Here is a 27,343-nt window from a genome sequence, read left to right on the forward strand (position 1 = left end):
GGAAAGGAATTAAATGTTCACCATGCTTCTGGAATATGCCTCAGTTGAAGAAGTGCTTAGTCAAGGTGGGGAGATGGGTGTCAGGCTCCAAACTTCCACAACACTGAGTATGCCTGCTAAAAGTTCCCCCAGACCTGAGACAACAAAGTTCTGCCAGCTGCAAATGATCATCGGTGAAAACTCCTTTTTGTAATGGTGGAGCTGCAGCTGTTTGTAAGCAATCCACTAGTGAGGCCACCAGGATTAACTGGCATGTTCCAGAGGAGGCGTGTAGGATGGGGGAAATGTGCTAAAATCGGAAAGGCCTCCCAAAATGGGATTATAGAGGCACTTAAGTGGTTGTTAATGGCCTTAAGGGCCTATCCCGCCTCTTGGAGGCGGGATGGAAAGCGAGTCAGAAAACACGCACTTGGGAAAATCGCTCGGAGGCGGGAACGGGCCCACCCGCCAGTTTTGGTGATTTTAACGCCTCCAAACCCGTCGCCTCAGGGCTGGGAAAATCGAGCCCATGGTCTTTGATAAAAATATTATATATCAGAGTTTAATTCTGGTCTTTTTATTTGTAGATTTGATCACTTCAGAGCTGTACTTGTACTCTGTACATGAAGAGAGGTAGAAGATTGAAGCAATGATTTATTGAGATATTCCACACTAATCTTTAGCAGAATGTCTAATGCTGTCAACAGGTTGCCATGAAAGGATACTTGAGGAAATAGCTTGCTTACAGGAAGAAAGTGAGTAATAAAATCTTCAAATATTTTCATCCATAGTTACATTTGAAAAGTAGTGACTTACCTTTAGTAAAACTACAGATTAATAATGAAAAGCATTTTGATAAATGTATTTGACAAGAGTATCCATTCAACATTATTAAGATCTTTAAGATTATAGAAGGGTTTGATAGGGTAGACATAGATAAGATGTTTCCACTTGTGGGGGAGACTGAAACTAGGGGTCATAAATACAAGATAGTCACAAATTCAGGAGAAACTTCTTTATCTAGAGTGGTGAGAATGTAGAACTCGCTACCACAGGGAGTGGTTGAGGTGAAGAGCAGAGATACATTTAAGGGAAGCTAGATAAACACACGAGGGAGAAAGGAATAGAAGGATATGCTGATGGGGTTTGGTGAAGAGGGGTGGAAGGAGGCTCATGTGGAGCATAAACATTGCCATAGACCTGTTGGGCTGAATGGCCTGTTCCTGTGCTGTACATTTTATGTAATTCTATGTAACATGGATTTTGTGTCAATGGTTAGATCAGTTGGTTCAGTGGGAATCATTAGGGATGCAATATATGCTTGGATAGAGAGGGACATATTTGGCTTCATAAGGAGGTCGTGTCTTACAAATCTAATTGTATTTTTTGAAGAAGTTACAAAGATAGTGGATGAGGGAAGCCCAGTAGACATTGTCTACTTAGACTTCCAAAAAGCTTTTGATAAGGTACAGCACAAGAGGCTTCTCTACAAGATTTACACCTCTGGTATTAGTGGTAACATATTGAGGTGGATTGAAAACTGGCTTGCACGACATAAGTGAAAACTAGTTATAGCTGGATTTGGACCTGTTTGGAGACGGTCACCAGTGATGCCCCACAGGGATTGGTGTTGGGGCCGTTGCTCTTTACTATTTTTATTAATGATCCAGATGTAGGTGTTGAGGGCACGATCTGCAAATTTGCAGATGATTCGATGATCTGTGCGAGTGTTAGGACTGTAGATGTTGCTCGATGGCATTAGGTGGATCTTAATGTGTTGGGAGATTGGGCTTGTGACTGGCAAATGTTGCTTAATTTGGATAAGTGCAGTGTTATGCATGTGGGTAAGGCGAATGCTCAACATTCATACACCTGTCAGGGAAAGGCATTAAAGAAAGTGGAGAAAGAAAGAGATCTGGGTGTTCTAGTGCATCGCTCTCTAAAGGTACATGAGCAATGCTGTGATGAGAGAGCTAGAGCTGATAGAGTTGGGATGCATTCATAGGATGATTAAATATAAGATAAGGAATACTATTTTATCCTTGTACAAGACATTGGTCAGGCCTCATTTGGAATACTGTGTCCAGTTTTGGTCTCCTCACATGGTGAGTGATATTGAGACTTTGGAAAAGGTGCAGAGGAGGAGGCACTAGACTAATTCCCAGTCTAAAGCATCTTAGTTACCAAGATAGACTAAAAGAGCTGGGACTCTACACTTTAGGGAAGCGTAGACTTAGAAGTGATCTGATTGAGGTTTATAAGATGATGAAGGGAATAGATTGTGTTCCAGTTGACAATTTGTTCCAATTAAATAGATTAGGGAGGACCAGGGGTCATAAATTGAAGTTATGTAAGGCCAGATCTAGGTTGGATGTCAGGGGGTGGTTCTTTTCCCAGAGAATAGTGGACCTCTGGAATAGGCCGCCGTCTCGTGCGGTGGATGCAATTCGCTGAATTCCTTCAAGTGAGAGCTGGACCTCTTTCTGACTGGGGCGGAGATCACCTCTTACAAGAGGTCAGTACTTCAGGGAAGTTACGGCCAGAGTGATCTCTTGGATTAGTTTCGATTGCCTAGATGGGTCAGAGAGGAATTTCCCAGATTTCCCCACCCGAAATTAGCCTGGGTTTTTATCTGCTTTTTCCACCTCTCCCAGGAGGTCATGTGGTTTTAGGTGGGGTGGAGAGTATATACTGTGATACACAAGGTATCGCAATTGTGCGTGATAGGCGGGATGACCAGAGGGTCTTTACCTGTCCGTCATTGTTCGTAGTGCTGCCATTGGTAAGCGACGACAGGCAGAGAGTGCAGGCTCTGCTGGGGATTATACATCCCGCTCAACAATCTACTGGGCTTTGCTCACCGGTGGTTTAAACAGCTGAATAATATTTGGCTCAGTGGCATTTTAAACGGTTAAAATGCTGCAATGCACAGATCACTTGCATACTTTCTTTCCCTTAAGTTAAAATAAATCTGTACAAAAAAAGGACAAGACTTACTGGACCTAATTCTGGGGAATGTAGCCGGGCAAGTGGTGGAACTGTCAGTAGGAGAGCATTTTGGCGACAGTGACCACAATTCGGTGAGATTTAAGGTGGTTATGGAAAAAGACAAAGACGGCCCGGAAATAAGGGTTCTAAATTGGGGGAAGGCCGATTTTAATATGATAAGGCAGGATCTGGCCAAATTGGACTGGGAGCAGCTACTTATAGGAAAATCCGCATCAAAACAGTGGGAGACTTTCAGAAGGGAAATAGAGAGTACAACGCCAACATGTTCCTGTAAAGGTCAAGGGTGGGACCAACAAGCAAAGGGAACCTTGGATGACAAGGGAGATACAAAAATGCATTAGAAATAAAAGGGGGGCTTTTGGCAGTTACAAAAGACTAAAGACGGAAGAAGCCCTAGAGGAGTATAAAAAATGCAGGGGCATACTTAAAAAAGAAATTAGGAGGGCGAGGAGGGGCCATGAAATAACACTGGCGAGCAAAATAAAGGAAAATCCTAAGATGTTTTATAAGTATATTAAGGGCAAGAGGATAACCAGGGAAAGGGTAGGGCCCATTAGGGACCAAAGTGGCAATCTGTGTGTAGAGCCAGATGATGTAGGCGGGGTTTTAAATGAATTTTTTGCATCTGTGTTCACTATGGAGAAAGACGATGCAGACATAGAAATCGGGCAAGGGGGCTGTGACATACTTGAACATATTAGCATCGAGAGGGAGGAGGTGCTAGCGGTTTTAGCAGGCCAAAAAGTGGATAAATCCCCAGGCCCAGACGAGATGTATCCCAGGCTGCTGTGGGAGGCAAAGGAGGAGATTGCAGGGGCTCTGACACAAATTTTCAGAACCTCTCTGGCCACAGGGGATGTACCAGAGGACTGGAGAACAGCTAACGTAGTACCATTATTCAAGAAGGGTAGCAGGGATAAACCAGGGAATTACAGGCCAGTGAGCCTAACATCTGTGGTAGGGAAATTATTGGAAAAAATTCTGAGGGACAAAATTAGTCTCCACTTGGAGAGGCAAGGATTAATCGGGGATAGTCAGCATGGCTTTGTCAAGGGTAAATCATGTCTGACAAATCTGATTGAATTTTTCGAGGGGGTGACTAGGGGGGTGGATGAGGGAAATGCTGTGGATGTGGTTTACATGGACTTCAGTAAAGCTTTTGACAAAGTCCCGCATAGGAGACTGGTCAAGAAGGTAAGAGCCCATGGGATCCAGGGTGCCTTGGCACGTTGGATCATAAACTGGCTGAGTGGCAGGAGGCAGAGGGTGATGGTCGAAGGTTGCTTTTGTGACTGGAAGCCTGTGTCCAGTGGGGTACCTCAGGGATCGGTGCTGGGTCCCTTGTTGTTTGTGATCTACATAAATGATTTGGATGAGAATGTAAAAGGTATGATCAGTAAGTTCGCAGATGACACGAAAATTGGTGGGGTGGTAAATTGCGAGGAGGAAAGCCTCAGGCTACAGGACGATATAAATGGGTTGGTCAGATGGGCGGAAAAGTGGCAAATGGAATTTAACCCTGAAAAGTGCGAGGTGATGCATTTTGGACGGACAAATAAGGCAAGGGAATACACAATGAGTGGTAGGACCCTAGGAAGTACAGAGGGTCAGAGGGACCTTGGTGTACATGTACATAGATCCCTGAAGGCAGCGGAACAGGTAGATAAGGTGGTTAAAAAGGCATATGGGATACTTGCCTTCATTAGCCGAGGCATAGAATATAAGAGCAGGGAGGTTATGATGGAGCTGTACAAAACGCTGGTGAGGCCACAGCTGGAGTACTGTGTGCAGTTCTGGTCGCCTCACTATAGGAAGGATGTGATTGCTTTGGAGAGGGTGCAGAGAAGATTCACCAGAATGTTACCTGGGATGGAGCGCCTCAGCTATGAAGAGAGGCTGGACAGGCTGGGGTTGTTTTCCTTGGAGCAAAGAAGGCTGAGGGGGGACCTGATTGAGGTGTACAAAATGATGAGGGGCATAGATAGGGTAGACAAAGAGGAACTTTTCCCCTTAGTAGGGGGGTCAATAACAAGGGGGCATAGATTCAGGGTAAGGGGCAGGAGATTTAGAGGGGATTTGAGGAGGAACTTTTTCACCCAGAGGGTGGTTGGAATGTGGAACTCAATGCCTGAAAGGGTGGTAGAGGCAGGAACCCTCACAACATTCAAGAAGCATTTGGATGAGCACTTGAAATGCCATTGCATACAAGGCTATGGACCAAATGCTAGAAAATGGGATTAGACTGGACAGGGATGGATGGGCGGCGCAGACACGATGGGCCGAAGGGCCTCTTTCTGTGCTGTAAAACTCTATGACTCTATGACTTACCAAGAAATTAACTAGTATTGGCAATGCAGATTACACAAGCAGGCATTATTTTGATAACATTTTTATCTGTCAGCTTAGCTCAGCACTTGCACCTCGGAGTTAGAAGGTTGTGGGTACAAGCCCCACTGCAGACTTGAGCACATAATCTAGTAATCACACACCACCAGGTTATAGTCCGACAGCTTTATTTGAAATCACAAGCTTTCGGAGCGCTGCTCCTTCGTCAGGTGAAGTGGAGAGACACTCCTCAACCATCTCGTACACCAGCTCTACAGCAGACGCCGCAACCTCGAAACCGAGATGGAGTCCATGTTCTCAGCCTGTGCTCAGGACACAACAGATCAGCTACGAGACACCGCCAAACAGACGAGGCAACGGAACTACGCTGCCTACATGCACACCAAGAACAGGAAGCTTGAGAAACTCGGCATCACCAGCAGCAGCAACCAAGCCTCCCCTGTGGTTTCAACCGTGGTACCGGGGAAGTCCATCGTCAACCTGTCCGACCACACCCTTCAACCAGACGAAATTGAAGTTCTCAGCCGAGGGCTCAATTTCTGCCCCACCACCAAAATGGACCCCATCGGTCTCGCGGCAGACACAGAGGAATTCATCAGGAGAATGAGGCTCCGGGAATTCTTCCACAAATCCCAAGATGTCAGCAGCGAACCCAATGAGACAATCAATGATCCGGAACAGCAGACAGAGGGATCCGCAGTGCAGCAACCGAAGAAGAAAGAGTCAAATTGGACCCCTCCGGAGGGTCGCTGCCCTAAGCTTGACATGTATGCTCAAGCTGTCAGGAGATGCATCAATGCCAGATTCATCAGCCACACTCAAGACAGTCCAGAATGTCACCCGAGCACAACACAACGCCATCCACGCTCTCAAGACCAACCGCAACATCGTCATCAAACCAGTAGACAAAGGAGGAGCCATCGTCATACAGAACTGAATGGACTATTGCAAAGAAGCATACCGACAACTGGACAACCAGGAACACTACAGACAGTTACCCGCAGATCCGACCAAAGAACACACCCGCCAACTCAACAGACTGATCAAGACCTTCAATCCAGACCTTCAAAGCATCCTACGTGCTCTCATCCCACGTACTCCCCGCGTGGGAGCCTTCTATTGCCTCCCAAAGATACACAAAGCCAACACACCCGGACGTCCTATCGTATCAGGCAATGGAACCCTGTGTGAGAACCTCTCTGGATATGTCGAGGGCATCCTGAAACCCATCGTACAGGGATCCCCCAGCTTCTGTCATGACACTACAGACTTCTTACAGAAACTCTGCACCCACGGACCAGTTGAACCAGGAACACTCCTCACCACGATGGACGTCTCGGCACTCTACACCAGTATCCCCCACGATGACGGCATCGCTGCGACAGCCTCAGTACTCAACACCAACAACAGCCAATCTCCAGACGCCATCCTACAACTCATCCACTTCATCCTTGACCACAATGTCTTCACCTTCGACAACTAGTTCTTTACCCAAACACATGGAACAGCCATGGGAACCAAATTCGCACCCCAATACGCCAACATCTTCATGCACAAGTTCAAGCAAGACTTCTTCGCTGCACAGGACCTCCAACCAACGCTATACACCAGATACATCGACGACATTTTCTTCCGATGGACCAACGGCGAAGAATCACTGAAAAGACTACACGATAACATCAACAAGTTCCATCCCACCATCAAACTCACCATGGACTACTCCTCAGAATCGGTTTCATTCTTGGACACACGAATCTCCATCAAAGACGGACACCTCAGCGCTTCACTCTACCGCAAGCCCACGGACAACCTCACGATGCTCCACTTCTCCAGCTTCCACCCTAACCACGTTAAAGAAGCCAGCCCCTATGGACAAGCCCTGCGAATACACAGGATCTGCTCAGACGAGGAGGAACGCGATGGACACCTACAGACGCTGAAAGATGCCCTCGTAAGAACGGGATATGACGCTCGACTCATCGATTGACAGTTCTGACGGGCCACAGCGAAAAATTGCATAGACCTCCTCAGAAGACAAACACAGGACACAACCAAAGAGTACCCTTCGTCGTCCAGTACTTCCCGGAGCGGAGAAACTACGCCAAGTTCTTCGGAGCCTTCAACATGTCATCGATGATGATGAACACCTCGCTAAGGCCATCCCCACGCCTCCACTACTCGCCTTCAAACAGCCGTCAAACAGTTAGCACTGTTGCCTCACAGCGCCAGGGACCCGGGTTCAAATCCGGCCTTGGGTGACTGTCTGTGTGGAGTTTGCACATTCTCCCCGTGTTTGTGTGGGTTTCCTCCGGGTGCTCCAGTTTCCTCCCACAGACCAAAGATGTGCGGGTTAGGTTGATTGGCCATGATAAAAATTGGCCCTTAGTGTTAGGGGGGATTAAATACGTGGGGTTACGGGGATAGGGCTTGGGTGGGATGGCTGTCGGTATAGGGACCGGGTGCTAGGGTTTGGATGATCAGCCATGATCTCGTTGAATGGCGGAGCAGGCTCGAAGGGCCGAATGGCCTACTCCTGCTCCTATCTTCTATGTTTCTAACCTCAAACAGACCATCGTTCGCAGCAAATTACCCAGCTTTCAGGAGAACAGCGACCATGACACCACAACCCTGCCACGGCAACCTCTGCAAGACATGCCAGATCATCAACACAGATACCATCATCACACGTGAGGACACCACCCACCAGGTACATGGTACATACTCATGTGACTCGGCCAACGTTGTCTACCTCATACATTGCAGGAAAGGATGCCCCGGAGCATGGTACATCGGCGAGACCATGCAGACACTGCGACAACGGATGAACGGACACCGCGCAACAATCGCCAGGCAGGAGTGTTCCCTCCCAGTCGGGGAACACTTCAGCAGTCAAGGACATTCAGCCTCCAATCTTTGGGTAAGCATTCTCCAAGGCGGTCTTCGAGACACACGACAACACAAAATCGTCGAGCAGAAACTGATAGCCAAGTTCCGCACCCATGAGGACAGCCTCAACCGGGATCTTGGGTTCATGTCACGCTACATGTAACCCCACCTGACGTAGGGTCATCCAGACTTGAGTTGTCGTTGGCTTGTTCTCTCCACACAGATGCAGCCGGACCTGCTGTGATTTCCAGCAAAAAACATGTTTGTCTTTTTTTGTTTTTCATACAGACCCCAGCATCTGCAACATTTGACCCCTTGTGACCCCACCTCATTGTTCTTTGATGTAATGTTTTCCTGACTGACCTGTTTGGACACCATTTACACCTTTGATTGCTGTGATTATCTCTCTGCCGAGGTGTGATAAATGGCAGTTAGAAAGATTACCTGTAAACATCTGACATTATTTTCTGACTATATAAGCTGTGTTTTTATGCATCTCTCCACTTCACCTGACGAAGGAGCAGCGCTCCGAAAGCTTGTGATTTCAAATAAAGCTGTTGGACTATAACCTGGTGTGTGATTTCTTACATTTGTCCACCCCAGTCCAACACCGGCATCTCCACACCATCACATAATCTAGGTTAACATTTTAGCACAGTATTGAGGGAGTGCTGCATTGTCGGAGGTGTCTTTCAGATGAGACATTAAGCTGAAGCCCTGTCTGCCTCTTCAGGTAGATGTTGAAGATCCCATGGTACTGTTTGAAGAAGAGAAGGAAGTTTTCCCTGTCACCTGGCAAACATTCATCCCTCAACCAACACCACTAAAAACAGGTGATCTGGTCATTCATTTATTTACTGGTCATGGGACTTAGAGTCACTGGGCTGGATTTTGTCAATGGGGAGCTTTTGGAGGTGGAACTCCCACTTGTTGGGTTTTAGTCCCGCCTCCATCGACTTGTGGCCAACCCACGCTATTTTCCCTTGATTGACCATGTTAAGCCTGCCCAGCGGGCTCAGCAGGCCAATTAAGGGAAAGCCAGTTACAGGTGATGTCAGCGAATGCCGGTGAGCTGAGGGACTCCCGAGACCTGAAGGAAGGAAGCCTGCAGGAAGTAGTAAAGGTAAGTAAAACTTAGTAAAACACTTTATATACACACACCTCACACACTTACCTCTGCACACATGCACCCATTACTCACCTGCACACCGGACATCTCGGCCCCTCCGACCCCCGCAGACCGACGGCCCGCCTCGCTGACCCTGGCGAGGTTTGGAGCCGTTAAATAAGCCCACACTTCAGGGCTCAAAATAGGGATTAGCCAAAAAACTGCCTGTTAACTACCTGTTAACAGGCAGTTAATTGGCATTAATCCCCTTCCCGCCTCGAGGAGGCAGGACCCGGCGCGGGTCGGCTACCCGCCTCCTGGCAAGATGGCATGGAGGCGGGTTGGGGTGGGTTGGGCACCCGCCTCCAAATACTGCCATTTTCCCGGCAGTCCCACCTCCAAACCCGCCTCCCCAGGGCTGGCAAAATCCAGCCCATAGAGTCATAACGGCACAGAAGGACACCATTCGGCCCATCGAATCCATACCGGCTCTCTGTAGAGCAATCCAGTCAGTCCCATTCCCCTGCCCTATCCCCGTAGCCCTGAAAGTTCATTTCCCTCAAGTGCCTATTCAGTCTCCCTTTGAAAACACTGAATGCCTTCGCCTCCAGCACTTCCGTCAGCAGCGAGTTCCAGGTCCTCACCACTTGCTGCATAAAAAAGATTTTTCCTCACATCCCCCCTGTATCATTTGGCCAAAACCTTAAATCTGTGTATAGTCCTTGTACCATCAACTAGTGGGAACAGCCTTTCCCTGTCTAGCCTATCCAAACCTGTCATAAACTTGTACACATCTATCAAATCACCCCTTAAAACCTTTGCTCTAATGAAAACAAATCCAGCTTCTCCAACCTGTCCTTGTAGCTAAGATCCCCCATCCCTGGAACCATTCTGGTAAATCTCCTCTGCACCCTCTCAAGGGCCTTCACATCCTTCTTAAAAAGTGTGGTGACCAGAACTGGATGCAATACTCCAATTGTGGCCTAACCAGCGCTTTATAAAGTTTCAGCAAAACTTCTCTACTTTTGTGCTCAATACCTCTATTTATGAAGCCCAAGATCCCATATGCTTTGTTAACCACTCTCTCAATATGTCCTGCCACCTTCAAGGACCTATGCACATTAACTCCCAGGTCCCTCTGTCCCTGCACACTCTTTAAAACTGTGCCATTAAGTGTATATTGCCTCTCCCTGTTCCTTCTGCCAAAATGCATCACCTCACACTTCTCTGTACTAAATTCCATTTGCCACTTGTCTGCCCATTCTGCTCGCCTTTCTATGTCCTGTTGCAGTCGATTGGTATCATCCTCACTATTTGCTACACCCCCAATTTGGTGCCATCGGCAAATTTAGAAATTCTACTCTGTATTCCAATATCCATGTCATTTATATCTGTCAAAAAAAACAGTGGCCCCAGCACTGACCCTTGAGGAACACCACTGTCCACCATCCTCCAGTCTGGAAAAACAGCCAATTACCACAACTCGCTGTTTTCCATCCTTAAGCCAATTCCTTATCCAAGCTGCCACTGACCCACCTATTCATTGAGCCTCAATTTTGTTACGTGGTACTTTGTCAAACGCCTTCCGAAAATCCATGTAGACAACATCCATTGTATTCCCTTCATCAATCCTCCCTGTTACTTCATCAAAAAATTCAATTAGATTAGTCAAACATGATCTGCCTTTTACAAATCTATGTTGGCTCTCTTTAATTAGCTTAAACCTCTCCAAGAGCCCTTAATTTTTTCCTTGATTATTGTTTCTAAAACTTTACCCACCACTGATGTTAAACTGTAGTTACTAGGATTATCCTTACACCCTTTCTTGAACAATGGTGTCACATTTTCCACTTTCCAATCCTCAGGCACCTCCCCTGCATCTAGGGAAGATTGGAAAATTATGGCAAGCTATGTCCTCCCCCAGTTTCCTTCGTAACCTGGGATGCAAGCCATCTGGACCAGGAGACTTATCCACTCTAAGCATACCCAGCCTTTCTAGTACATCCTGTCTATCAATTTTCACCCCTTCCATTGCTTCTACCTTTTCCACTTCTACTGATATTTTGTCAGCATCCACCTCCTTAGTAAACAATGATACAAAGTACTCATTGAGTATTCTAGCCTTGCCCTGTGCCTGTAAGCATATATCACCTTCTTTGTCCCTAATATGCCTCTTATTACCCTGTAATGTTTACATGTCGGTAGAATATTTTTGGGTTCCCTTTTATGTTAACTGTCATTCTACTCTCATATTCTCTCTTTGCCAATCTTATTTCCATCTTCACTTCCCCTCTCAACTTATTGTATTTGGTCTGGTTCTCCCTTGAAGAATTCACCTGACATGCATCATACACCCTCTTTTTTTGTTTCATTATCTTCTCTATCTCCCTCGTCCTCCAAGGAGCCCTTGCTTTTGTTCCCTTACCCTTTCCTCTTGTTGGCATGTACCTAGCCTGTACTTGGAACATCTCCTCCTTAAAGATCACCCATTGTTCCATTACAGTTTTTCCTGTCAGCCTTTGGTTCCATTTTACCCTGGCTAGATCCTTTCGCATCCCATTGAAGTTAGCCCTATTCCAGTTTAGAAGTTCTACTCTAGATTGTTCCTTGCTCCTCTCATTGCTAATCTAAATCTTATGATATGATATGATGATCACTCGTCCCCAAGTGTTCTCCCACAGACACTTGGTCGACCTGGCCCACCTCATTCCCCAGCACCAGAACCCGCAATGCCTCCTTCCTAGTTGGGCCAAGAACATACTGGTCAAGGAAATTCTCCTGAACACATTTCAGAAATTCCTCCCCTTCCTTTCCCTTTACCCTAGCATTATCCCAATCGATATTTGGGTAATTAAAGTCCCCCAATATCACCACACTATAGCTCTTGCATTTCCCTGCAGATTTGCTCCTCTACCTCCGTCTCACTAATTGGAGGCCAGTAGAATACCCCCAATAGTGTGATCATACCCTTTTTGCTCCTCAACTCTAACCAAATGGATTCTGTCCTTGTCCCCTCAAGAACATCATCCCTTTCCAACACTACAATGTCTTCCTTAATCAGCACTGCCACCCCACCTCCCTTTTTTCCTTCCCTATCTTTTCTGAACACCTTGTACCCTTGAATATTAAGTGCCCAGTCATCACCGTTTTTAAGCCAGAACATCATATTGCCACATGACTAATTGTGCTTGTAGCTCACCAATCGTATTCACCACACTTTGTGCATATACGTACATGCATTCTAAACCTTTGCTGCATGCAAATTGTTGCAATGTTTGCCAGCAACACAAGCCCTTTAGAATTAATTTATTGGTTTAAAACACCTTGGAAGTTCCTCAGTATGTGAGATCTTAAAACTTGAATTGTTGTATACACTGTTTGATTTCAAAGATATGGAAAAGCAAATACTATAGTCTTTCAAAATCCAGGATTGACCTGCCTGTATAAATAATTTGTTCTGTTTAATTTCTTGCAGTTTCCCACATCCTCCGCTATTATTTGATTGGTTTAAGTGTCTGTTTAGTCACTTATAGAATCATAGAATAACACAGCACAGAAGGAGGGTATTTGGCCCATCGTGCTTGTGCCGGCTCCTTGAAAAAGATGCAGTTTTTTAACAACAGAACAGCGTGACTTATGCCTGCAGTTCAGTTAAGGAAGCAAGTTACCACGGTAACTGCTTCTTTTGTCTCAATTTTTTAAAATTTGTTTATGGGATGTGGGCGTCGCTGGCAAGGCCGGCATTTATTGCCCATCCCTAATTGCCCTTGCGAAGGTGGTGGTGAGCCGCCTTCTTGAACCGCTGCAGTCCGTGTGGTGAAGGTGCTCCCACAGTGCTGTTAGGGAGGGAGTTCCAGGATTTTGACCCAGCAACAGTGAAGGAACGGCGATATATTTCTAAGTCAGGATGGTATGTGACTTGGAGGGGAACTTGGAGGTGGTGGTGTTCCCAAGTGCCAGCTGCCCTTGTCCTTCTAGGTGGAAGAGGTTGCGGATTTGGGAGGTGCTGCCGAAGAAGCCTTGGTGTGTTGCTGCAGTGCATCTTGTAGATGGTGCACACTGCAGCCACAGTACACCGGTGGTGGAGGGAGTGAATGTTTAAGTTGGTGGATGGGGTGCCAATCAAGCGGGCTGCTTTGTCCTGGATGTGTCGAGCTTCTTGAGTGTTGTTGGAGCTGCACTCATCCAGGCAATGCTGGCTTTTTTCATGAGTTGCGCTATTTTCTATTGCATTTCGACTCACATTGGTTGGAAAGTAAAGAAGATTCACCCACTTCAGTGGGATTCACCATTAAATGTAAATAGGAGGAAGTCCAGGAGTTTATCTATGAATGAATGGATTTTATTTAAATTGTCCTGATGTGGTTTTATGTTAGGCTTATTTAAAAAACATGTATTTCTGAGCATCCAGGACAGTTCTTAAAAAAAAAAAAAAAAACCTGATTTATTCTGTAATACTAGATGGGTGTAGTTCAAAAGCAAAGCACTTCTTAACCTTCAATAAATACATCTATTGAGCTATTTGGAAACAACCATTAAGTATGAAAGCTTGCAATTTGCCTGCAAGCAGAATCCACCCTTTTGACAGTAGTCCCCTCTATTTGCAAAGTTTAACACGTTACTTTAAACATTTGACTGAAAAGAATGGGTTGTGGCCAAAATTAAGCAGCGTTGAATATGTGGAAGTACAGTAGTTGTAAACCTTATCACTTTCACCTCAAGCAGAGAATTACAGGTAAATCTGATACATGTTGTTAATGCTTGATTGCAGTTTTGCAGATTCCCATTTAAACCCAATTACAATATATAAGGTTACAAGGGAACCTGCCGGGGGAAACTCAGTAACTGGATAAAAGAACACTTGACATGCTGAAATTTCTTCGTAGTTCCCAGTTGGTGAGCTCAGTATTACTCAGCTAGATGCTTGCTTGATCTTTCTATCTCCATAAACACAAAATGAATGTCTCCAATATTTACATACTGATTCTGCTCTTCTTAAAATTACCGTCAACGTATGGTAAGTGTTTGCACATTAACTTTGAATTTTCATGACTTCATTAAGCCATGTATGAGTCTTGATTGCTGTTTTACATTCTACCTTTTTTGTTGAGAATATTTTGAAAGCAGAAGTACATTAACTTCTTTAACATTGTTGTGTTACTTTTGTCTACTGAAATTTAAGATGTGTAATCTCAACTCAAGAAATTTGAGAAGGTTGCCATGTACACCTGAAGCCCAGTTGCTACTTACTTTCCTTCAAGCAAGAATGTTAAGCCAAATAAAGCAAACTGCTGAAAGTTTTGATACTGGGTGGGAATAATAGAGTATATAACAAGATATCATACCGCTGCTCATCTTGTAGCTGTCAATGTATGATTGATTGCATTGTAATCAGTCAGCTTGAGCCTTGTAGGAACGCGATCAAATGGTATAACTTGGAAGCTTTATTTGAACTCTTCCTAAGGCTGGTCCCGGATTGTCGGTGGCTATTCAGTGTTGCCTCATTCCATCAAATACCAGGTTTCCCTGAAGAGACCAGGAGGATCGCATTACTGTGGAGGGTCTCTGATCCACCGAAGATGGGTTTTGACAGCTGCACACTGCAATTATGGGTTTGTGGAATTCTGTATTAAAAATATTCCATTTCTAGTAATGAAGGAGACTGTGTTAATGCACAACTATGAAACACGTATTCCTGCTTCGTTACAGCGGTGCTGATTCTATACAAATAGTAGCAGGAGACCATTCATTATCCAGATATGAAGGTACAGAACAACTGTTTCGCCCATCTAAGATCATACCCCATCCTCAGTATGACGCAAAGAAAAAAGATTCTGATATCATGTTGATTAAGGTAAATATCTAGTCATAGACACCTATCAGTATTGAACCTTAGTAAGTGTTAACCTCTGTAAAGTACCTTCACGTTTCTCCTGCAATAGAATGAACCTTTCAAAGAGAAATTCTTATTTGTAACTATGTAATGTATTAGCTAGAACAATAAATGCTGACATAAAAATATCAAAGCTAATTAGTTTTCCTTTAATAGTGTATATTGTTCACTCATCTACAAACATAGTGTTCCATTGAAGGACCCCTCAAATTCCATATACAATTGGATAAATGGGATTGAACACATACCTAAACAAACATTCAATTTATACCTAGGCAGGGCTTTTGAGTAGAACAGTTTGCAAAAACTCCACCATAATCATCAAAACTGAAGGAATGGGTATCTAATTCAGTTGGCCTACTTAGACTGTAATCAATCCCCGAAGCCACAGAACATGTTTTCTCCAATGAAACAGCCTTTTCAGAGTTTTTCTACCGAGCTTCTGTACAACCTTGGTTTCAGTGTTTAAAGTTAAAGGGCTATTACCATATCTTGAAATTCTGGATGCAGGCAATCAGGGACACAGCCCAAAAGCCAGGGACAAATGGCCAAAGCCAGGAACACCAATTTTCTTCTGTGTGTATTATCTTACCTGACTTAATAATGTGGGCCCCTTCACTCTTTGTTATCATTAAAAAGGAATAATGTCATTTGTACACCACTAAATGGAAATCGAAGTGTTCTTATAATCCAACAATGGTGCTTTTATTTATTTATTTTTAATTATTATTAATCTGGATCTGAAATGCCTCCCCTGAAGAATATACAAGATAAATAACAGCACAAAGAGTTCAATACCTGCTTTTCCAACTAAAAGGTAAAAAACCCACAAAGTATTGTTTCACTTACCAGGTGTTGCTCCTTCTGAGGCGGTCCTCAGAACCGCTGTAACCCTGCTCTCTAGATGGCACTGTTTCGGGAGGATGCTGGCTATTTGCCTTAATGTAGCCAAAACAAAGGACGCCTTTGACAAATTTGAATATAATAAATCATTGCTTGATGGTCCAGGCAATCGGACAAAAGAATGACAATGCTTTTAAAAAAAAAAAAAAAAATATGCAGTCCTGTTGAATGAAGGGCCAACACATCTGACATTTGTGCCAATTCACAACATGTCTGGTTAGATGAGGGAGGCAATTTTCCCCACACTAAAATTGAAACATCCAAATAATCTGGGACACATGAAGGCACTGGGCACCTTTCCATGAACAAGGCTTTGGCATTGTTTGGAGAAGGAGATGAAACAGGAGGCATTTTTGTCTGGATGGTGTCATGTGCAAGTGAGCTAATAATGCAGTTTGACTTGATTTAAGTTGGCCTCATAAACTTGTAATCCATTGAGAAAGGATTTGCCAAACATGTTTTTCATTAAGGACCTGAACCTTTCTGCTTATTAATTCAGTCATCAGAGAATGGTTAAAGTTGATTTAGGATGTTAAATATTTTTTTGAATGTATTTTTTGAGCTTCCCTGATGGGTAAGCTGAAGATGTCAGTGATGGAAAATGTGTAGATTAGAGGTTGGGTGGAGTCAGTATTGGACTTGGCATTGATGCTACCCCCATGGGCCAATGGTTTACTATCAGTTCCTGTCTAGGTTTACAGATGCAGAATGGTCCCTTGGGTGAGATTCTCAAGGGCAGCTAGTACCCGTGGATCTGGATCCCTGCTCCCTCTGGAGGAGCGGGAAAGAAAACTAGAAAAAAAACATCCGTACACTAGTGGGAAATTCAGAACCCATCCAGTGTGAGGCTGACAGTTGGGATCCACCGAATCGTCATTCAAGTTATGGGTTTCTAGTGATTTTACCCTGCATTGGAATACTTGCCATATTGTAAACATAGCAACATAGAAGATAGGAGCAGGAATAGGCCATTCGGCCCCTCGAGCCTGCTCCGCCATTCAATGAGATCATGGCTGATCATCCAAATTCAGTACCCGGTCCCTGCTTTCTCCCCATATCCTTTGATCCCTTTAGCCTTAAGAAATATATCCAACTCCTCCTTGAATATATTTAATGAATTGGCCTCTACTGCCTTCTGTGGTAGAGAATTCCACAGGTTCACCACTCTCTGGGTGAAGAAATTCCTCCTCATTTCTGTCCTAAATGGCTTACCCCTTATCCTTAGACTGTGACCCCTGGTTCTGGACTCCCTGACCATCGGGAACATCCTTCCTGCATCTAGTCTGTCCAGTCCTGTCAGAATTTTATAAATTTCAATGAGATCCCCTCTCATTCTTCTAAACTCCAGCGAGTATAAGCCCAATTGACCCAATCTCTCCTCATACGTCATTCCTGCCATCCCAGGTATCAGCCTGGTGAATCCTTCCATGGCAAGAACATCCTTCCTCAGATAAGGTGACCAAAACTGCACACAATACTCAAGATGTGGTCTCACCAAGGCCCTGTACAACAGCAGCAAGACATCCTTGTTCCTGTACTCAAACCCTCTTGCTACGAAGGCCAACATACCATTTGCCTTCTTAACCACCTGCTGCACCTGCATGCTTACCTTCAGCGACTGGTGCACAAGGACAGCCAGGTATCGTTGCACTTCCCCTTTTCCCAATCTATTGCCATTCAGATAATAATCTGCCTTCCTGTTTTTGCCACCAAAGTGGATAACCTCACATTTATCCATGTTATATTGCATCTGCCATGCTTCTGCCCAATCACCCAACCTGTCCAAATCATCCTGGAGTTTCTCGGCATCCTCCTCACAGCACACACGCCCACCCAGCTTTGTCTCATCTGCAAATTTGGGGATATTACATCTAGTTCCCTTGTCTCGATCATTAATATATATTGTGAATAGCTGGGGTCCTAGCACCGATCCCTGCGGTACCCCACTAGTCACTGCCTGCCACTCGGAAAAATTGTAGGGCTCTTATATTGCTGTTTGTTCTTGACCTTGTTACAACAGTGACTCCACTTAAAAGAAAAACTACTTTATTGGCTGTAAATCACTTTGAGACATCTGGTGGTTGTGGAAGGCGCTATATAAATGCAAGACTTTTAGTTCTACCATTTCACCTTGGTACAAATCTCTTCCCCGATATAAAATTTCAGGAGTGCCCCCTCCTTTAAAGTAGACAGACTAGAATGTATTAAAATTGTTTATAACTAACACATACTAGGCATGATGTTTTTTCTGACCAAGGCTGTCTTATGTATCTCAAACAGCTTTCCCGAACTGCCAACCTGAACTATTTCGTTGGGATTGTAGCTCTGCCTCGCCAAAAAAAATCGTTAGAAGCAGACACATTATGTCGCGTGTCTGGGTGGGGTTTCATCAGTCCTAATGGAAGGCACGTGCCAAGAATGCTGAGGGCAGTTAAAGTACCCATTGTGTCCAATTCACAGTGTAACCACACTGGTTCGTACAGTGGGAACATTACCGCCAACATGATCTGTGCTGGATTCACTACTGGAGGAAAGGATTCATGCCAGGTATTGATACCTTTACTTCAACACTAAGGCATTAGTAAAGATTAAAATGTAGAGTGCCTCTACTTTCTATCAGAATAAACTAATAAATGCACGGACTTATAAGCTTAAAACAGCTTAGCAAATTTATAAAATATGATAGGCAGACAGACCCAAGTGAACTGGGTGGCGCAGTGACTCAGAACAATAGCCTTTCAGTTGTGACACATGGATTTGAATCCAGCCCAGAGTAAAGTGATGAAAGTCTCTGCTCCCTGCTGGTTGGAAGAACTGGCTTTGGGTACAAAAATACAAAATTGCAGAAAGCTGTCTTTCAACTGACATCCAAGCCTGAATATTCTGGGTCTGCACTGACAGCAAAGTAACTCACCGCCTGCTAGCATGGACTCGCAAAACTTAGCTCAATATCGCAATCTCATTCAAGGAAATCACAAACATAGCTGGTTGGAAAATGGGACAAGCCTCTTTGATGCAGTAGTCACTGGACTTTTGAGTTTGGGCTGAGCACATGACTGGAGCAGAGAAGGAGCTTTGCTCTGCATCTGCAGAGGTTGTCAATCATATGGGTATCGCTCTTTAATTAGGGAATGCACTTCAGAATTACAATTTGAACAGGGAGCAAAACATTTATTTGCTTTTCCACTTCAAGTTCCTTTATCAAAGATGACCATTGATGTTTCATGTCTAAGGTGGTCAGTAAATGCAGCCACATTTCCTCCCAGAGCCACAGTCCTGGTGTCGGAGAGAGATAGAGAGCGAGAACCAAAAGACCTTGTGCGGATAAAGCATTGAGAGAGACAAAGAATGAAAGAGAATTGGAGAATAAAAGGAGACGGAAGGAGAAAGCGAATAAAAGGGACAGGAACTAAATGAAAAATTACATTTAAAATACTTCGACAAACATGACATTAATTGTGAAACAAAAGCAAAATACTGCGGATGCTGGAAATCTGAAATCAGTTCTGATGAAAGGTCATCGACCTGAAATATTAAGTCTGTTTCTTTCTCCACAGATGTTGCCTGACCTGCTGAGTATTTCTAGCATTTTCTGATTTTATGACACTAAATGTGATTTGCCTTATTTTTATATTTTACCCTGAGATCTGATGCCTCTCACGATGTTGCGGTTGTTTCTGATTGTGACCCTTGTTACTTCACGATGGTACCAGTTAGAAGTCGAGACACAGGTCTGCTTCACTACAGACAAACCTGCTATGATATCCAAAACTTTGTCCAAATTGTGGTTTGCAGATAATGAAGGCGGCCAAGCACCTGGAGTGTTAAGTCTGTGTTTTCCAGTTATGGTTAATATGAATCACTGCACACAGACCACAAGAATAACTTTAACAGGTCTTTACTAGTCGAAGGTCAGGGCTGAACTACCCAGCAAATTACTACACAGCACTTATATACCGGTGTGGTCACCACCGGTATTACCGTATACAGCAGCCAGAGAAAGTAGTACATCTCTTAAGGTGGAACAGGTTTAAGTTCTCTTAAGGTGGAACAAGTTACATACACCACAATCCTCCCTTTTTAGCTTAACAGTTATATCCCCATTTAACATAACATAATAACATATATACATATACAACTTCATGTAGAAACAGTTCAAAGGTTCAGTCTCTCAGGAGGCCTCCTGATTCGAGTTGGATAACGCCTTTCAGGGGTCTCTGATTCTTGTTGCTGAGGTGACTCCTCTAGTTGGTCTCTTATGTCTTGGACATCATCATCAGGTACATTCACTGCCGAGGTAGATGCTTCAGGTTCACTAACTTCTTCCACGGTTGTCTCTGTCGTAACCATGGGTTCGACCCTTGTTCTCGATTCTACCAGTTGGTCAGCATGACGCCGTATTACATTTTTACCAACATCTACCGTGTACATCAGGGGTCCTTGTCTGGCCCGAATTGTTCCGGATTGCCATTTCTCGTTTCCATAGTCCCTGGCCAACACTGGTTGTCCTACCTCGAAACTCCGAGTGGTCTTGTTATTTATATGCTGGAACTGTTTGTTTTCAACTTCCCTCCGCACATTTGGTTTTAACAAGTCCAACCTGGACCGCAACCTCCTGTTATAAAACATCATGGCAGGACTTTGGTTTGTCACTGCATGAGCGGCGTTTCGATATGCCAGTAGAAACTTGTCCACCTTATGTTGTAGTGGAATCTGATCTTCGCTCATGGCCTTTATTGCCTTTTTGAATGTTTGTACAAATCTCTCGGCCAACCCATTTGTAGCCGGATGATATGGGGCAGAGGTATAATGTTTCACCCCATTCTTCTTTAAGAATTTTTGGAATTCTTCTGACACGAACTGTGGTCCGTTGTCAGAACATATTTGTTCTGGCAATCCGTTCCTTGCAAATATCGTTCTTAACACCGCAGTTGTCTTTTCTGAAGCAGTGGTAGTCATCTTGATCACTTCTGGCCATTTAGAATGTGCGTCTACCGCAATTAGAAACATGGAGTCCATGAATGGACCAGCAAAGTCAATATGTACGCGTTGCCATGGGGCTGAAGGCCATTCCCATGGATGCAGTGGTGCAATCGGAGGTGCATTTTGCACTTTTTGGCACCCTGAGCAGCTTTTCGTCAGCTCCTCTATCTGTTGGTCGATACCCGGCCACCACACATAAGCCCTAACAAGGCTTTTCATCTTGACTCCCCCCAGATGACCTTCATGCAGTTCCTTTAGAACTCTTTCCCTTAACTTAGGAGGAATAATCACTCTCGTTCCATACATCAATGTTCCTTGACAGACGGACAGCTGGTCTCGTCTTGCCGAGAATGCCGGTAACAGAGAATCACCATGTGCTGGCCATCCCTTCACTGTCACCTCGTAGACTCGGGACAGTGTCGGGTCGTTCCTGGTTTCTCTTTCAATACTTGCATTGGTGACTGGTAAACACTCGATGATGGTCGAGTGAAATAACTCAACAGGGTCAACCTTCGTTGTCTCCTCTTCTTCAGGTAGTGGCAGGCGCGACAGCCCATCAGCATTACCATGCTGCTTTGTACCTTTGAATTCTATCTGATATTGATGTGCCCCTAGGAAAAGGGACCATCTCTGGAGTCTCTGTGCTGTCATCACCGACACACCCTTCTTAGGGTTAAAAATGGATACCAACGGCTGATGGTCTGTCAGAAGCGTAAACTTTTGGCCCTGCAGGTAATGATTAAACTTCTTTACTCCCCACACAAGGCTGAGAGCCTCCCTATCTATCTGAGCATAGTTGCGCTCAGCGGAGGTCAATGATCTGGATGCGAACGCGACTGGCCTCTCCGTGCCATTTGGCAACTTGTGTGAGAGTACTGCCCCAATACCATATGGAGAAGCATCACAAGCCAAACGAATAGGCAGTGTTGGGTTGAAGTGAGCCAACACTTCCTCTGAGGTTATCAATTCCTTGCTTTTGTGAAAGGCCTTCTTACAGTCCTCGCTCCACTCCCATGGTACTCCCTTCTGCAAAAGAGCGTTCAGCGGGTGCAGTACCGTGGATAAATTTGGCAGAAACTTATGGTAATAGTTAATCAATCCTAGGAATGACCTCAACTGAGATACATTAACCGGAGCGGGAGCCTTCACAACCGCTTCGATCTTGTCAGGAGACTTATGAAGTCCCTCCTGGTCAATGACATGGCCACAGTACGAGATCCGCTTCTGAAAGAACTCACATTTCTGCCGATTAACTCGAAGTCCATATTCTTTCAATCTGATGAGCACCAGTTCCAAATTTGCGAGTTGTTCCGCGTCACCCTCTCCTGTAATCAGAATATCGTCCAGGTAACATTGTGTGCCTGGAATTCCCTGTAATACCTGCTCCATGGCCCTCTGCCAAATTGCTGGAGCCGATGCCACTCCAAAAACCAGTCTATTATACCGGAACAAGCCTCTATGCGTGTTGATCTTGAGGTACTGGCGTGACTATTCCTCAACTTCCATCTGTAAGTACGCCTGCGCCAGGTCTATCTTGGTGAAGTGTTTCCCACCCGACAATGAAGCGAAGATATCCTCAATCCGCGGAAGCGGATACTGCACCATGTGAAGCACCGGATTAACAGTGATCTTGAAATCTCCACAGATGCGAACCTTCCCTGGTTCTCCCGGCTTGTTGCTCGAAGGACGTTTCATCACGGGAACAATGGGCGTAGCCCACTCACTCCAGTCTACCTTAGACAGTACTCCTGAACGTTCTAGCGCTTCCAGCTCCGCTTCCACAGCAGGTCGTATCGCATAGGGTACCAGTCTGGCTTTGAAAAATTTTGGTTGTGCATGTTCTTCAATCTTGATGTTTGCCGTAATTCCTCTGTGTTCCCAGTCCCTGCTGGAACACCTCTTTAGCATCGTCCAATATTCTGGACAATCGTTTAGGTTTGACATCTGTTTCCCTGGCATCTACCGTTTGTGCTTTTAAGGAATGCCAGTCCATATTCATTTTTCTAATCCACTCCCGTCCCAGTAGTGGTGGACCTCCTTCAGGTAGCACATATAAGTCCATTCCTCGGCTTTCTTTGCCCTTGTGGACCACCTTTACCTCTATCTTTCCGATGGGGTATACTCTTTGCCCCGTGTATGTTTTCAATACAATCTCCGTATCCCGTAGGGGAATATGTTGGAATAACCTTTTGTAATCTTTCTTATTCATGACCGTCAATGCCGATCCAGTGTCCAATTCCATCTTCACTTGGACTCCTGCTATCTGAAGTGTGACCCAAATTGTCTGGAGGTCTGCTTCCTTACCAACGTTGTGTACTCTTAAGCTACCCAGTTCATTACTGCTGGCGTCTGAATCTGACTTCTGTTCGTTCGAACTGTTCTCTGTCACCTTGTGTACCTTTCTGTACCTTCCCTGCGGTGACTTTTTGTTGCTGGTCTTCTCTCCTGACCGGCATACTTTAGCTATGTGACCAAGCCTGCCACATTTTCTGCATTCCTTATTTTTTGAACCAGCACTGGTTCTGATCATGCGCTGTCTTTCCACAACGATAACATTTTACTGTACCCAAGACCATTTGATTTGTGCTGAGTTCCGGTGACCGTAGCTGCATTACCGCCGTGCCTCTCGCTGTGGCTTCGTGCGATGCTGCCATAGCGACAGCTTTATCAAGCGTCAGCTCATTTTCCTCAAGCAGTCGCTTTTGTGTCTCTTTTAACAATCCACACATAAATTTATCTCTTAGCGCATCTGTTAGCCCTGTTCCAAACTGACAGTACTTTGCTAGCTTACGCAATTCAATTAAAAATTCAGCATTGCTTTCATCTTTCAGCTGCTTTCTGCTGTAAAATTTAAATTGTTCCGCTAGCATCAGCGGCGTGGGGCTTAAATGATTTTTCAGGACGGTAACAATATCCGCGAAAGTCTTATCCGCCGGTTTCTCTGGTGATAGAAGGTGTTTCAATTGCCCGTATGTCTTCGCACCCATTAAGTTTAATAAGGTTAGTGCTTTATCCTCATCTGATATCTTATTTGCTTTACAATAAACTTCTATGCGTTCTACATACGTGGCCCAATCTTCAACATCGGCATTGAAATCGTTGATTTTACCACGCTTAGGCATCCTTGCAATCTTCTTGAGAAACAAAAAAAAAATTTCTTTTCTTTTTTCTTTTATTTTAAAATGGCGGTTTCCCGCGCTTGTCTTCTTCCCCCGCTGGCTGTAATGGCGATTGCCATATTGCTGCCGTTCACACCTCCCCAGCGGTTCTCAATTCGTGCCTCCCAGCCCCTCTTGCAGTCCGGTCCTTTCCACTGGCTGCGGCTGAGTTCTCCGCGTTTTTTTAAATTTTCTCCCGCGCCTTACGCTGTCCCGGTCGCTGCGCCTCGCGGCCTCGGTAGCTGCCCGGCCTTTTTCACCGGTCGCGGTCGAGCTCTCTCTCGACGCTGTTGCGTCTCCCAGCCCGCTTGCAGCCCGGTCTTTTACACCGGCTGCATTTGCATTCACCGCGGCTCCCGTGCCTTACGCTGCCCCAGTCTCAGCGCCTCTGGCCCCGACTTCTGTCCGGCTCTTTTCCCCCGGCCGTGGTTGAGTTCTCCGCCCTTGTATCCTCTGTTTTCCCTCCCCTACTCCACAGCCAACGTGGCCGACTTGCTGCTCGTCGCTGATCGGCTTACCCACCACCGTGGTAGAAGGGATGATCACTGCCTGTCGCTGATGGAAGGCTTCGTGTCAGGATTCTTCCTTTGCTCTTCAGACCCGAGTCTTTTCTCAGCAGGATGATGAGGGCGGATGCCTCTTCTCGATGCCCGTTAAACTGCCTTGGATGTATCTCTGCCACAGGGTAAGATCGTACTCGTCGCCACTGTTAAGTCTGTGTGTTCCAGTTATGGTTAATATGAATCACTGCACACAGGCCACAAGAATAACTTTAACAGGTCTTTACTAGTCGAAGGTCAGGGCTGAACTACCCAGCAAATTACTACACAGCACTTATATACCGGTGGTCACCACCGGTATTACCGTATACAGCAGCCAGAGAAAGTAGTACACCTCTTAAGGTGGAACAGGTTTAAGTTCTCTTAAGGTGGAACAAGTTACATACACCACATGGAGTGCAGCATAACCTGAATGGTATCCCTAACAACAAACCTTCCATTATCACTGGAATCACTCGACAAGATCTGCCAGCCCTGCTCGCAGAGATATTGGGAGAGTTCATTCCTAGTCTGATACAACCTCTGTCGGAACAGTTGATTATATTGCTGGATCCATGTGTTATAGAGGGTGTGTTCAGCTACTTGCTGGTCTACATTCCCTCTAGAAGGTGGACTTCGAGCCACAGCATAGGTTGACAGATGCTCCAAAGATGCAGCGAGTCTAGATTCCAACATCGCATATTTCTTCCATTGGGCTGGAAACACCACAGGATAAGTTTATCTATCCTACTGCTGTTGCACACAATTGCTCCTCTTTATATGCCGGAGGTCTATGATCTGAAGTGAGCTCCAACAATTCGCTTTCCTGCATCCTTTGTGCCAGATTAGTGCCTGTGGTGGTGGTGTATTGGATTGTGTTGGTACAAATCATTCTGCCGATGTTTTTGCTAGTGGAGCTGGTGAAGATGCCCATGATTTGTGATGCCGCCGGGCCTGTGATGGGTAACCTGGCACTTCAGATGGCTGAAGCTCATTGAAAGTATCCAAATAGAACAAAATCCCGTGTTGATGTTTGTTCAGGGATTTTAACTCTGCACCTGCTGTAGACGAGTCTACTTGCCTAGGCTTGGCCAGGCTCTGGAGCCAGCCTCACGTTTACTCACCAACTCTCGATACAGAATCAAAGATTGACCCATGGAGCTATCATTTGAACCTTTTCATTCTGAGTCTTTGATTGGCTGAAACGCAAGGTTGCTTATTAGCCAATGAAAACACATATTTCGAAAGTGTCTCCCGCCTGCACCATCAGGCTGTGTAGAAACAACAATTCGTTGTTCATAACTGCACTATAGATACACTGCTGCTCCGTAAAGATCGACATCCGCCTCTCTTTAAATCCTAAACTCAATGTTGACATTTCTCGATGAAGAGTATCTTAGATCTGCACCTGACCTCACTAAGCCTGCACTATGAGGCAAAGGCTCTATTTGAGTGAAATGTTTTTCTTTTACAACCCTTGGACAATTCATTCTTCAAACAAAACTCTTTTATGATTTCTCTGACAGAAATGTGATATATTTGAAGCAATGTTCTGTGAAGATCTGTTTTGTTGAGCGGAGTTTAGAGTTTAACCTTTCAAATTATAATCCATTTCCATTTTTTCTCATCAGTTGTAAACATCAAAATCTGCAGGCCTGTGAATGAGCAAAGAGTAAACGTGACTAATCAACACATTCCCACAGTTACTTAGACCAGCAACACGTATTTGTTACTTTTGGCATTGATTAAGACGCGCATGAAGTGGAAATGATTGATGTTATTATATGAGCGTGTGCCAGGGTTTATTTGGGCTATATTTCATTAACTGATAGGCAGTATTCTGTTTTGCTCTCACAGGGGGATTCTGGTGGTCCGCTGATTTGTAAAGGCAGAATATACGGCATCGTGTCCTGGGGCAAGGTCTGTGGAGACGGGAGGTTTCCCGGGGTATACACCGCTGTGGCCAAGTTTCGGAACTGGATTATCAGGACCATCAAACGATCATAAAGCAGCTTGTTTAACCTTCGCATGTAGTTCTGATCATTATTCTGTTAACTTTTCTAATAGTTTTAGCCTATGTTAATTGCACGAATGACTGGACAAACTTCAAACAAAGGAGAGTAAGACAATCAGTTTGTTTTGAATTCAGAGTATCACATTATCATAGAATAAGACAGCACAGAAGGAGGCCATTCGGCCCATCGCACCTGTGCCGGCTCTTTGGTCGAGCTCTCCAATTAGACCCACTCCCCTACGGGGTTGAAATTGCTTTGATAATTTGAAAGTTGTTTCCGACAGTCCCAATTAAAATGTTATAATTCTGAACATTTGCATCAGCATGTAAGGAATTTGAATTGTAATGACTCAGAAAACAGACTTTATTGAAATAAGACTGAAAGAGGCAGATAGGCATTTGACTGACAAAGTTGTGTTATTTTTGTAGAGGTTTGCTTATAAAATGATGTCTATGCTGCTTTAATTTATGATTAACCCCAATATTGATTGTAATATTGCTAACAATAAAGCGGCTGTTACTTGT

The 27,343-nt window shown here is 44.9% G+C and overlaps 1 protein-coding gene across 2 annotated transcripts; it reads left to right on the forward strand.

The window, feature by feature from the left end:
* Positions 1–516: 516 nt before the first annotated feature.
* On the forward strand, positions 517–27,343 carry LOC147100923 (trypsin). 2 transcript variants are annotated; one of them, XM_085967539.1, is made up of 5 exons: positions 517–734; positions 14,793–14,940; positions 15,038–15,182; positions 18,405–18,671; positions 26,662–27,343. In XM_085967539.1, exons 1-5 carry the CDS (start codon positions 674–676, stop codon positions 26,809–26,811), a joined length of 771 nt encoding a protein of 256 aa, XP_085823665.1. In that variant the 5' UTR covers positions 517–673; the 3' UTR covers positions 26,812–27,343. The 2 variants fall into 2 exon arrangements, with proteins under 2 accessions (XP_085823665.1, XP_085823666.1); XM_085967540.1 differs by lacking the exon at positions 517–734 and adding an exon at positions 11,313–14,345.

Source organism: Somniosus microcephalus, chromosome 25 (genome assembly GCF_052327205.1).
Source record: "Somniosus microcephalus isolate GS21.2 chromosome 25, FLI_Smic_1.0, whole genome shotgun sequence".
Classification (NCBI taxonomy): Eukaryota; Metazoa; Chordata; class Chondrichthyes; order Squaliformes; family Somniosidae; genus Somniosus; species Somniosus microcephalus.